Source organism: Montipora capricornis, chromosome 2 (genome assembly GCF_036669925.1).
Source record: "Montipora capricornis isolate CH-2021 chromosome 2, ASM3666992v2, whole genome shotgun sequence".
NCBI classification, from domain to species: Eukaryota; Metazoa; Cnidaria; class Anthozoa; order Scleractinia; family Acroporidae; genus Montipora; species Montipora capricornis.
The window spans coordinates 17,839,146-17,851,662 of NC_090884.1; the positions used below are offsets into that span (position 1 = coordinate 17,839,146).

General features: G+C 39.4%; 1 protein-coding gene across 1 annotated transcript; it reads left to right on the top strand.

Moving 5' to 3' along the window:
- On the top strand, positions 1-3,768 carry LOC138035285 (uncharacterized). The gene is made up of 5 exons (XM_068882075.1): positions 1-1,248; positions 2,186-2,327; positions 2,458-2,621; positions 2,726-2,805; positions 2,887-3,768. Exons 1-5 carry the CDS (start codon positions 1-3, stop codon positions 3,626-3,628), a joined length of 2,376 nt encoding a protein of 791 aa, XP_068738176.1. The 3' UTR covers positions 3,629-3,768.
- Positions 3,769-12,517: the final 8,749 nt, after the last annotated feature.

Genomic DNA, 12,517 nt, shown 5'->3' on the forward strand with positions numbered 1-12,517 from the left:
ATGTCAGAGGTTTACCCAGCACGCGACCCGCTGATCGTTCTATGCGATCCTCCGGAAAATTGCTTTAATTACGTCAAAGAACAACGGCAAGGAGGGTCTGAGGTTGTTTTCTGGTTGGGGATAAGGAAAAAGGTTTTAAGGAGGTGGTGCCAATTAAAAAAAGAAACTCCCGGTCTTAAGTATGTTGACATGGTAAATGGGAACATCCCCGGAAATGCATTTAAAATCGACCCTGAAAGCAAGAGAGTCGAAAAACGTTTGACTTATCACTGCTCTCAAGCATCCAGTGCAAAAGCAAATTTGAACAGGAGTGGATCCCTTTCCAAAAGGTTTGAGGATGAAGAAAAAGTTATCAAGGTCTCAATTCTTAAGAGTGATGTCATTTCGGTGGAAAAGTGGGAAGCAAGTCTTAGCATGATGGAAAGAAGACTAAAAGAGGCAAAAGAAGAAATTGGTCAGTGGAGAGAAAAATACCAAAACCTTGAAAAGGAAAAAGAAGAACTATACCATGAAATGCTTGCAGAGGTCACAACTAAATATGTAAATGAACATAACATTGTAGAAAAAATGGAAAAAGAAAACGAAAAGTTGCTGAAAGAGATTGAAAACCTTGAAAAACAATCACTAGGGGAACCTCCCCGCGGAGCTAGAATTCCAGAGTTGAAAACCCGCCAATCCCAAAACAGGAAATTAAAACAATTGAAAACAAGAGCCCAAAAAGCATTACATTTTGTACAGCTATTTGGTTTGGAGCTGGAATGCTTAAAAATGAAGGACCCAGGCAGTAGCAATACTTTCACGGTGGATTTTAACAGCCATAACATGAGTGCCCAAGCAAGAAGTGATCAAAACATAACCCAATATGACAAGTTAAGCAATGACGACAAAGTAACAGTTGAAAGCATTCTTTATTTAATGGACAAATTCGGTGTTGGTGACGAATTTGTTCATGAATTGTCAATGTCTGTGGCAGATTTCCCCATTAAATCCTATCTCATTAAGCAACGAAGAGCCGAGTTGAACAGGCAGGTGAAGATCACTACAACACCAGGACTCGCTCCAGGAGCCCAATACTCTTTTAAATTGTTATTGAAAGAAAGGATCAAAGACATGGTAGGTACCTCACCCAGAAAAAAAATGGTCAGTTACCTCACAAATATTCAAAATGTTATCATAATGCAATGCTACGATGGCCCAGGAGGGTCACAGTCCAGTTTTAATTTTCACAGTCCAATTTTAATTTTCACAGTCCAGTTTTAATTTTGCACAGTCCAGTTTTAATTTTGCACAGTCCAGTTTTAATTTTATTCACAGTCCAGTTTTAATTTTGTGACTCGTCATCAGCACTCTCACAGGTCACAGGTTACAGGTCATTGTTTACCAATACAGAAAGTATCCTAAACATTCATAAAAGCTAACCTTACGCCTAAAACCTTTTGTTTAGGTCTAATTAGGCATAAGGTTAGCTTTTATGAAGGATACTTTCTGTATTGGTAAACAATGACCTGTAACCTGTGACCTGTGAGAGTGCTGGTGACGAGTCACAAAATTAAAACTGGACTGTGAATAAAATTAAAACTGGACTGTGAAAAATTAAAACTGGACTGTGCAAAATTAAAACTGGACTGTGAAAAATTAAAACTGGACTGTGACCCTCCTGGGCCATCGTACAATGCAAAAAAGACCACTCCAGTTCTACACTTGGTGCCATAGACTGTCTTAGAATCACCCAGCCTATGAGAGGATCAAGAGCTGGGTGAATAGCAAACAGCTGGGAAAAAATAATAAGGGCAGAATACAGTTGTATAACACAACCTCAAACTAAAGCTTTTGACACCCAAGGTAGATCTGATTCAATACCACCATATAAGACAGTTAAAATAAAACTTTGAACTACATGTATTTATTAAGACATTTTATCTCCCATAGCCTTGAGAGGTTAGTACTAATTTTTACCAGATAATTACTAATTAGTACAAAAAATTCTTACATGTTTCAAGGCATAAAGCTATGTCAATGATTGTTTCCTTCAAAGTGTGCTAAAAATACCAGAATAAAATGCAAAAAAAGTCAGTCCTGATCAATAATTCACCTTCATGTAAAGTACCTTTGAGCTATACATACTGGGTAAAACATATTATTCAAACTAGGTGATTTAAATTGTTTATGTTCTGACAATATGCAGATAAATGATGGAACCTTAAAGAAGGGTGAGAAAGCAAAAGTGAAAGTCAGTGGAGATGGGGCTAGAATGAGCAGGTTGACAAATTTCATCCTTGTCAGTTTCACGATTCTACAGCAAGGAGATACCATTTTGTCATCAAAAGGTTAGTTCAAAACTCAAGTAAAAATGCAATGTTTCAATAATCAAAATACAGCATCATCCCATACACAACAAAACAAGTGACTACCATTATGTAATTGAGTCAATAATATGAATAATTCTGATTTTCACAGGAAATCACACCATAGCAGTGGTGAATGGTCCTGAGTCTAGGCAGACCTTGGAAGAGTGCTTCTCTGAGGTATTCAGGGAAATAAATGAGGTCATCAGCGATGGATGCATCATTGTTGAACAGGAAAAGGTTGATGTGGAATTCTTCCTTGGAGGAGATTACAAGGTCAACATTTTAATCAAAACACAAATATTGGATAAAATAATAAAGATGAGGTCTTTAGGACTTTTTGTCTGTTGATGCTGATTTGTTGATTTTTTTTTAAACAGTTTCTTTTACTTCTCATGGGCTTAAGTGCAGCAAATTCGACGTATGCCTGCTTGTGGTGTAAAGTGCACAAGAAAAATAGGTAAATTTAAAATTTAATAATTGTGAAATTCTATACTTACAACATTTCCTAGGCTATAAAATTGTAAATGTTTTCATCTTACCACTTTTATCCCTCAATAACTAGAGGTGATATGTCCAAGCCTGAAAGTTTTTACAACACACCACCCATGCGCAGAAACACAGATGAGTTGAGGGAATTTGCCAACAAGAAAACTGGAGAGAACTACTGCTGCTGTCACGAGCCTCTCCTTAACATCCCACTAGACCACATCATTCCTGATGAATTGCATCTGATGCTAAGGGTCACAGATATTCTTCTTGAGAACTTGATTGAGGATGCAATGCAGTGGGATGATAAGGAGAGTTCTTTGTCTGGGGGGAAAAAAAACCTTGCAGAAAAATCCAGGCACATAAAAAACCTGGTTAAGTCAATAAACAGCTGTGGTGTGACCTTCCATTTATGGGAGAAAAAAAATGCAGATGGAAAAGGAAGTGGCACTTGGGACTGGACCAGCCTGATGGGTGATGACCGCAAGAAATTGCTCAGAGAACTACCTCTCAAGTTGGTCATCCCTACTGACTGCATCCAACCAGAGACGTGCGAGAAGGTGGCACAACTGTGGAAGGTAAAGATTAATATTTGTCAAAAAAAGGAACAAACCATTTGTAATACAGGAATCTATGTAACTATAATGTTTCCCAATCCCGATAATACAAGAAGCTATCAATACAAAATTTACCACTTGATGTACATCTATTCCAACAGGATTTTGCTGATTTGTACTTTAATTTCATATCTTCATGGCAGCCATATACCACAGATGAGTACAGGAGAAAGGTAACTTTAAACATCAGTACTATTGGTTAAAATAAAACAAGAACTTCTCCCAGACACAGCCAATACGTTAAACAGACAAAAATAATAATAATAACATGAAATAACCACAGGAGCTGCAATTGAGATCAACTTATTATCACCTCACATCCCACTTTTTAGGTGACAGTGTGGATCACAAAATTCACAGATCTCGGAAACATCAGAATAGGATACAGGAAAGAAAAAGTCACCTGTTACATGCATGCTGCTGCATATCATATCCCACAAATGGTGGAAAAGCACCAAAACATAAAGCAATTCAGTGGCCAAGGTACAAATATAGTTCACTATCATTGTACATAGTAGTTTGTGCTTTCACTTCTTTTCAGAATTACTCTATGCTTTCCATGTAACTTCACTAGGCATTCTTTATGTAATTTGTTCAATGACAGTTACAATGTGTTAAAACTCTCTTTAGGACTCCAATGTGTACATTCCTGTTTGAAGAGTATGGGGTTGTAATCTGCTATTAATAATGAGCACACTTTATATGTAGGTATTATGTTTTCTACTTCTCCTTCACAGGGGTGGAAAAGAATAATGACGATGCAAGGAGAATAATCCAGAGAAAAAGCAACCACTGTGATGACCCTGCTGAGATACTGCGCACAGAGTACCGCCTTGGTGCTTTACAACACAGGGAGAGACAGCATAGAAAGTACACGAAGCGGGCCTCTGAGTACTGGGAAGAGAGGATCAAAACAAAAAGAGGGAAGAAAAGAGGGATCAGCTACCAGAAGGAAACACCAGCCATTCAAGAATCAGTAGCCACATGTAGTTACAAGTCTCCTGGTACTATCACTCAAACAAAAAGGGCTAAAAAAGCTACTGGTAAAAGAAAACAGAAAAACTCTCTGAACAAAAAGAAAAAATAACTGCTGTCTGAAAAGAATGAAACTTGGTCAATTAGATACTTCCAACAATGTCAATCTAGGCAACTTAAAACATCTCTTACCACAACCAACTGCAAGCTCTTCAGATGTTGGTCAACAGAATGTGTAATATTACTGACTGAATAGAACTGTACTTTATTCGATATTTTAAGTCACACAAGAGAGTTGTCCTGAGAGTATTTAAGCAGTGCAAAAATACGTTGCAGCATTGTACAATGTACTGTATGTGTGATATGAATACATGGCTGGTATTAAGTCCATTTGTTGCACAAAATGTATTAATTTAGAAATAAAATAGAGCCTATACATGAGGGAATAGGGTGTCTATACAAATACACATGGCCTTGAACTTACAATCATTTCTCTCCACATAATTACTGCAGTATAGTATTTACTGTTTTAGAAGTACACTGTGCCTGTAACAGGGAAAAATGCCCTGGCACTAAGATTGAAGGCTTCCTTACTCTGATGAGTCCTTGAGGGCAACCTTCGTAAAATTAAAAGATAAATTTTCCTCAAATGCCCGAGGGCATAAAACTGAAGAACCCTGACTTCCCCCATGGTACTTTTTAGGAGACCAAGAGAGAAATATTTTCATTCTAATTGGATAGAAAACCTTAATCCCTTGGCCATGGGAATCTTCCCAGGAGTCCCAACCAGGAGGAAAGTACTGAGGGAGGAAATCAGCCTTCATAAAAAAAAGCCACCCATCCCTTGAAATCCCCTTATTCCCAAACAAAAAACGAAAAACGTCAAATCTAAAGGAAACTTTCACCGCCAATCGACATTTCGACTTCAGATGCCTCTCCACGGCCACCCTAAGTGAATCGACTGCCATTTGAATAACCGCCACATCTGGTCGTGGTCGGCGAAATTGGCGAATACATTCGGGCGTGATGTTTTCTTCAGGCTCCCAAGAAGAATCAAACTTCGAAAATCCCTTCCAAATGACAAGATATTCCACCTAACAATTAAAAAAATAAAGTTAAGTATCTAACGCCTCAGCTCTTTATCAACTTCAACTGTTAATCGATCAGGTATTCGTTTGGCAAACAGACTAACAAAACCTGCGAAACACGTGCAAAATTAAGCTGAACAACTCACCGTTCCGTTCCTCTCACGCTTGTCAACAAGTCTCTCCACCTCCCAGAATGGTCCACTGCTCCTTCTTCTTTTAACCGAAAACGGACAAGACTCAAGAAACCCGGTATCTGCTGCAGAAATCTTGTTCAAAATACGGAAAAAACCACTGGCGGGACGATCGCGAGGCGCCATATTGCATCACATTTTTAGAAAATTGATTAACCAATCAAATGCAGGAAAGTCGAATTTCTTAATTTACAAGCTGTCACGTGCACTCGCCTTGTCCGGTTCGGAATTTCTGGCTATGAAGAACCATCCAGCAGCGGCACCTGAGATCAAATCTTAAGATCAGGTGGGATCACTTTATCACGAACGATGAGGTACTGGATCATGCAAAGTCTACGGATATTGAGATTATTCTCGTTAGAAACAGATTGCGTTGGTTGGGTCACGTTGCACGTATACCAGAATGTGCGGCCCGTGAAGGCACTTCTCTATGGAGTATTAGAAGAGGGTTAAAGGAGAGTCGGGCGCCCCCTTCTCAGATATAAGGACACCCTGAAGGACATCCTCAAGCGTGGCGCTGCTCTCGGAACATGGAGAGAAATCGTAACAGATCGGCTAGCCTGGCGGAGACTCACATCTGACATCTGTGATAAAATAGAAATTGAGAAACGGAACAGGAATATAGAGAGGAGGGCCAAGCGTCACGATAGGGAGAGGAGCAGATAGTAATCTGGAATGCTCCCTGGGACTGAACTTAGTTTTCACTACAAGAATCTTGTATTCATCTGTAATTTTTGTGTATTACTCGCATCGGGTTATAGGCGTATATATATGTCTGAGAATGTGAATGTTAATGATGTCGAGGAAGTTTTTTACATAAATAACATGGGTGGCCGCTAAAGATCAGGCCCTTGTTCCAGTTACTCTAAATGACAATGTTTCAATAACATTCCAGATTGATACAGACTCATCAGCAAATGTTTTGCCACTAGAGGATTCCATCAGACCCACCAATGATGTCAATAGAGCTAGCATTGGTCCTAAAGATATCACACTAGTGATGCATGATCACTCAAAGCGAAAGGCATTGGGTTCTGCAAGGCTGAAAGTAGAGCATAATGGCAACAAACATGAACTGAACTTTGTCATTGTTAATCAAATGGTTTTACCTTTGTTGGGTTTAAAGTCTTGTCAAGGTATGGGTCTCGTTAAAATCATGGTCCCTGGTGTTCATGCCCCTGTTACCAATGTTGCTGCTACTCCAGATAAAGCTGTATCGGAGAGTATTATTTCAAATCCTTTCCTTAGCCCCTTCGCTGACGTATTCATGGTATTGGTTGCTTACCTGGAGAATACAGTATTTCATTGGATAGGAATGTTAGTCCTGTAGTGCATCCTCGTCGGAGAGTGCCTGTCCCTAAGAAAGATGCCATAAAGGCAAAGTTGGAAAACTTGGTTAGCAACCAGATTATTGCACCTTTTACTGAGCCAACCAATTGGGTATCCAGTGTTCTGGCCGTGCCAAAAAAAGATGGGTCAATCCGTGTATGCCTGGACCCGAAAGATCTGAACACTGCCATTAAGCGTTCACACTACCCCCAACCTCGTTCCCAGGGTCTTCTCGGCTTTCAATATGGCGGCGGGTCTTGAGAAGACCCTGGCACACAGTGAACTAAAAAGATCGGTAATTGGTGCTTTTCTCACATGAACTCTGATTGGTTTAATATCGAAAAAAAGATGGCGGCTAGTGAGGAGAGCCAGAAGAAGAACAGAATTCGTGTTTAAATCATTTTCAAAATTGTAACTGTTCCGTAAGAAACAGCTGCAAATTAACAAGCATAACAGTCAAAAATAATTCACCGTTTTTTCACGTTGTAGATGATCTACATCAGGCCTCGATTCCAATTAAAACTACGTTGGCTTTTCACGACCTCTAGCATAGCGATCGCTCTATAATATAGAAGGATATAATGGTGTTTGAAAGACGTAACGGTAATTAAGTGATTTTATTTCGTACGTACCTTTACGTTTTGGTTCATTTTGGCGTCTCATAATTGTAATTCCGTGACGCGAGTATTGTTACTGTTGTTCAATGTTTTCACCATGTCAGATTGTGTTACAAATTATAAAATTGTGCAACAGGGTTCATAGATTATTGATGTGGTTGATTTAGCAGTTGTATGTGGTTCTGTTGACTCGTGTGACAGCTGCAATGAAGGCGGGTCTGTTAAATACAGGTCAAGACTAGAGGTCGCTGCCCCAATAATCAACAACTAAGCCAAAAGTTTCCCCGAGACCTGAATCAATATTTTTGTTGAGTGATTAGCGCTAGCAGACACTTTTGGTGTTGTTTATTTGTCTGCAGCACGGTGACATGTACACTCACCTGTGGAAATTGACCTGTGTTTTATTTCAATAGACCTGCAGCTGCAGTAATCCATATTCTTTCCTATCTCTTCCACACTCTTCAGCTAGTGCATGGTGCACAGAGAGATCTAGCTCGGTCGGTTTTCATCATTGCCTTTTACTTTCATTAATAAAAAATATTAATCTCCTCACCCCAAACAAAGTGCATGTCATCTTGTAATTTTCCAAGAGAGTTATTTAAGATTGTGAAGTCTTATCAATAATTATTATTCTTGAAAATAATTGTAAGGCTTATCATTATAGTCTTATTGACCTGTCAATTCGCTAATGACTTCAATTTTTGCCTCTTCTGATTTAAAAATATAAATATGTATATTAAACAGTATTCTTTAATTTTGTACACATTACTTTTTTAGCATCACACTCCTTTGAGTTTTCTTGTACTCCAATAATTTAAGTTGAATTATTCGTTTTCAAAACATGCTTTGAAAATATTCTCTAGCATTGCTCAAGTTGTGGCATTTTAATTACTGTCTGAAGATGTGGTACATCGAGTGATTTGGGGGAAGATTGCGGACTGGACAGGGGGATTGGGAAATAAAATTGAAGGTGACAAAGCACAGGAAATTTGCAACTTCACCAGCAACAAGAAACTATTTCACAAAAAGAAATAGTGTTTTGTTTCTGGAATGGTAAGGGCAGGAGAAAAGATAAAATACTGTAAATTGTGGGTCACTTGGTCGGTCATTTATATTTCGCTTCGTCAATTGAAACTCTCAACAAAGAAGGACAAAAATGTGGACGCAAACTCTCTGAACGGTTAGAAGCCTGTCAAGGAATATTAACCATTAAAGAGAAGAACATAATGATCCTTGTCTACAAATACCTAATTTTCCTTCAAATGCCACAGCATAAAATTTCATATTCCATTTTCTGTGAATCTTCCATTACTTGTGGTACATGTGAACCTAGGTAGTTACCAGTACTAGCTTTAAAATAACTGGTTCCTGGAAAACCCAATTTACTACAGTAACTACAACTTACCAGTGGGAAGATTGTTTACATTACTTATTACCACAAAGAGCGATAGCTTTGGATTTTTCAACAATATATCCCTTTAATGTAACCGAAAATCATTCAGATAGTGAAAACTTCATATTTATGACCCATTTCGTTCACTTTCATGCTTGTCAGCATTATGATTTGCTATACTTCAGGTTCACATGTTCACATGTTTGTTTTTACGTCTCATAGATGTTTAGATGTTCAATTACAAACTCTGTTTTGAATGGCCACTCTACTTCATTGTGTAAATAGTTCACCCTGAAGTCTAAATAGATACAATTCGTTTCTGAGTAAATGAAACGAAACAAAAATGTAGTTTAAGGAATGGAGGCAAATAAAACAAACCGTGCCATTGTCACTGCCTCCAAAACAGAGGAGATTAAAAGCCAGTTTGATAAAACAGCAAAGATCCATCCCTAACCCTGGGCTCATTCGACAAGAACTGCTAAAGATGATGAGACACTTATGTTTAGGACTTGCACAAATTGTGCCCTTTTTTAATTAGGCTCAACAGATTTCATGAGCAGCATTCCAAGACATCACATTGACTTCACTGGTAGGAGAAGACATGGAAAAGTTCTTTTCATAGCTTGAAAAGTGCAAGAAGCAGATTGCTAATCCTATGGAATAGCATGTTCAACAATGTACATTGGCTTGATTATGTCAACTTTACCACAAATATATTTACAATAACAAGTTGAAGAATGTGGGCACTAAACATGCTGTGGTTCGCTGTTGGCAATCAGAAGACAATTAAAATACTGATTTTACACTGACATGACAATACTTGCACGTGCAGTCAATAGCTTTGGGTCAATGCATACTGGGGAAAGTCGTTGTCAGAAGGCTCATATACACCGATAAGAAATCAGATAATCATTCAAGTGTATGAAAAATTAATGATAATTAGGTTTAATTGATTGAAAATAAACATGCAATATAAACTATACATTACGAAAGACAGCGAGCACACCTCCGTGACTAAATAGCTAGAACCAAGGCTTTCATTAAACCTTAGCTCACTGGATTTTACGGTAATCAAATGTCTGTGATGTTACGGGTGAAACTGTGTGCAATGACTGTTTCCAAACTGTTTAAAAATCACAGCCCCGAGAAATAATAGCCGTCTATAAAATTGAATTGGTTTAAAATAACATGAAATGAAAAGAAAAGCAAGATTTCTCTGTCATCTACCGCATTCTCGTTGCTCGTGCATTCATCCATCCGTATTTTTGGTTTCTTACATCAAATTTTACAGCTTTGGGTTCCCCCTTCGTACTCCATTTTGTTTGTTGGCAGTTGTCGTACCCAGATTTCTCTCACCTTATTCCTTGCCGCCATTTTGAAAAAATTTGCATATTTGTCCATCCTCGATGGACAAAATTTGATCACGTGATCTGCTGTGTGCCAGGGTCTTCTCAAGACCCGCCGCCATATTGAAAGCCGAGAAGACCCTGGGAACGAGGTTGCACTACCCCCTACCTACAGTGGATGATGTTACATCCTGACTCACCAAGGCAAAGGTCTTCAGTGTCATGGATGCGAAAAGTGGTTTTTGGCAAGTGAAGCTCTCAGAGAGTTCCAGTTTTTACACCACGTTTAATGCTCCATTTGGCAGATTTCGCTGGTTAAGAATGCCGTTTGGCATTTCTTCTGCGACTGAGGTATGGCAGCGGAAAATGAATGAAGCAGTTAATTGAGGGTCTTCGGGGAGTGGAGGTCATAGCTGACGACTTTCTGGTGTGTGGTTTTGGAGACACAGTTGCAGATGCAGTCCTGGATCACGATCAGAATTAAACTGCATTTCTTGAAAGGTGCCGCAAGCTGAATCTGACTCTTAATCCTCAGAAGGTCAAGCTGCGCCTTTCCGAAGTACCTTTCATGGGTCATTTGCTAACTGCTAATGGTATCGTTACAGATCCAAACAAGGTCTGCGCTATTAAGGACATGCCTACCCCAACAGATGTGACATCACTGAAAAGATTTCTTGGCATGGTTAATTATCTTTCGAAGGTCCTTCCAAACCTGTCCAGTGTATCGGAACCATTGCGTCGTCTTGAAGCTAAAGATGCTGAGTGGTGCTGGATCCCAGTTCATGATGCAGCTGTCCAGAAAATAAAGAGTCTTGTTTGTGATGCTCCGGTGCTCAAGTTTTATGATGTCAGACAAGCCGTTGTAGTTGAATGTGATGCATCGCTATCTGGACTTGGTGCCACCCTACTCCAGGGAGGCCAGCCACTTGCTTTTGCCTCAAGGGCACTTACTCCCGCCGAAGGCCGCTATGCCCAAATCGAAAAAGAACTTCTCTCAGTAGTTTTTGCATGCGAGAGGTTTGATACCTACCTCTATGGTCGAGACACTGTTCATGTCTAAACAGATCACCAGCCTTTGGAAGCCATCTGCAAGAAAGACCTCGCTTCTGCCCCCAAGCGTCTCCAGCGGATGCTGTTACGCCTTCAGCGATACAATACTGATGTAAAGTACCAGAAGGGAGAGAATATGGTTATGTCTGACCCCCTGTCCAGAGCCTATGTGGACGAACCTTGCTCACAGGCAGAGAATTGCAATGAGGTTGAGGAAATAGTTCTGGTTGATGATATACCTATCTCCCATGCACGCCTTATTGATTTTAGGAAAGTCACTGCCTGTGATGCTGACCTTCAGATCCTGATGTCCACTGTCTTGGAAGGTTGGCCAAGTACTCAAGCCGAAGTACCCCAAGAAATCAGGCGTTATTTCTCTTTTAAAGAAGAAATCAATGTTCAAAATGGTTTGCTGTTCAAGGGTGACCGTATCATTGTACCGGTTAGCTTACGAAAGGAGATAATGGAAAAAGTTCACTCGTCTCAACTGGGTATTGAAGGTTGTAGTCGCCGTGAAAGAGAAGTTTTCTATTGGCCACGGATGAATGCTGAATTGAAAGATTTCATCCTCAAGTGTGATGTCTGTAATTCCTACAAGCCAGAGCAGCCTCGAGAGCCACTGATGCCACACGAAATTCCATCAAGGCCCTGGCAGAAGGTTGGAACAGACCTGTTGCAGTTTGATCGGCGACAGTACCTGATAACCATTGATTATTATTCATCAATTTTTGAAGTTGACAAGTTGGAGACTACAGATTCCAGAACTGTCATCAACAAGTTGAAAATGCAGTTTAGCCGTCGAATTGGACCAAGAAGGAACTTATAAATACCTTGGAATAAATGAAGGCGATGGTATACAACATTCAAAAATGAAAGAAAAGATCCGGAAAGAGTATTACAGAAGAATAAGAATGGTCCTTAAAAATGAATTGAATGCTATCAACAAGATCGAAGCAATAAACACCGGAGCCATAACAGTCGTAACTTACAGCTTTAATATAATAAATTGGACACCTGAAGATATCAAGAATTTAGACAGAAAAACGAGAAAGCTCCTTACCAAAGAGCGAATGCACC

Coding starts and splice junctions, on each gene's coding strand:
- LOC138035285 (XM_068882075.1), top strand. CDS start 1: ATGTCAGAGGTTTACCCAGCACGCGACCCGCTGATCGTTCTATGCGAT. Junction 1,249..2,185: donor GTCCAATTTTAATTTTCACA/GTCCAGTTTTAA, acceptor GACAATATGCAG/ATAAATGATGGAACCTTAAA. Junction 2,328..2,457: donor TACCATTTTGTCATCAAAAG/GTTAGTTCAAAA, acceptor TGATTTTCACAG/GAAATCACACCATAGCAGTG.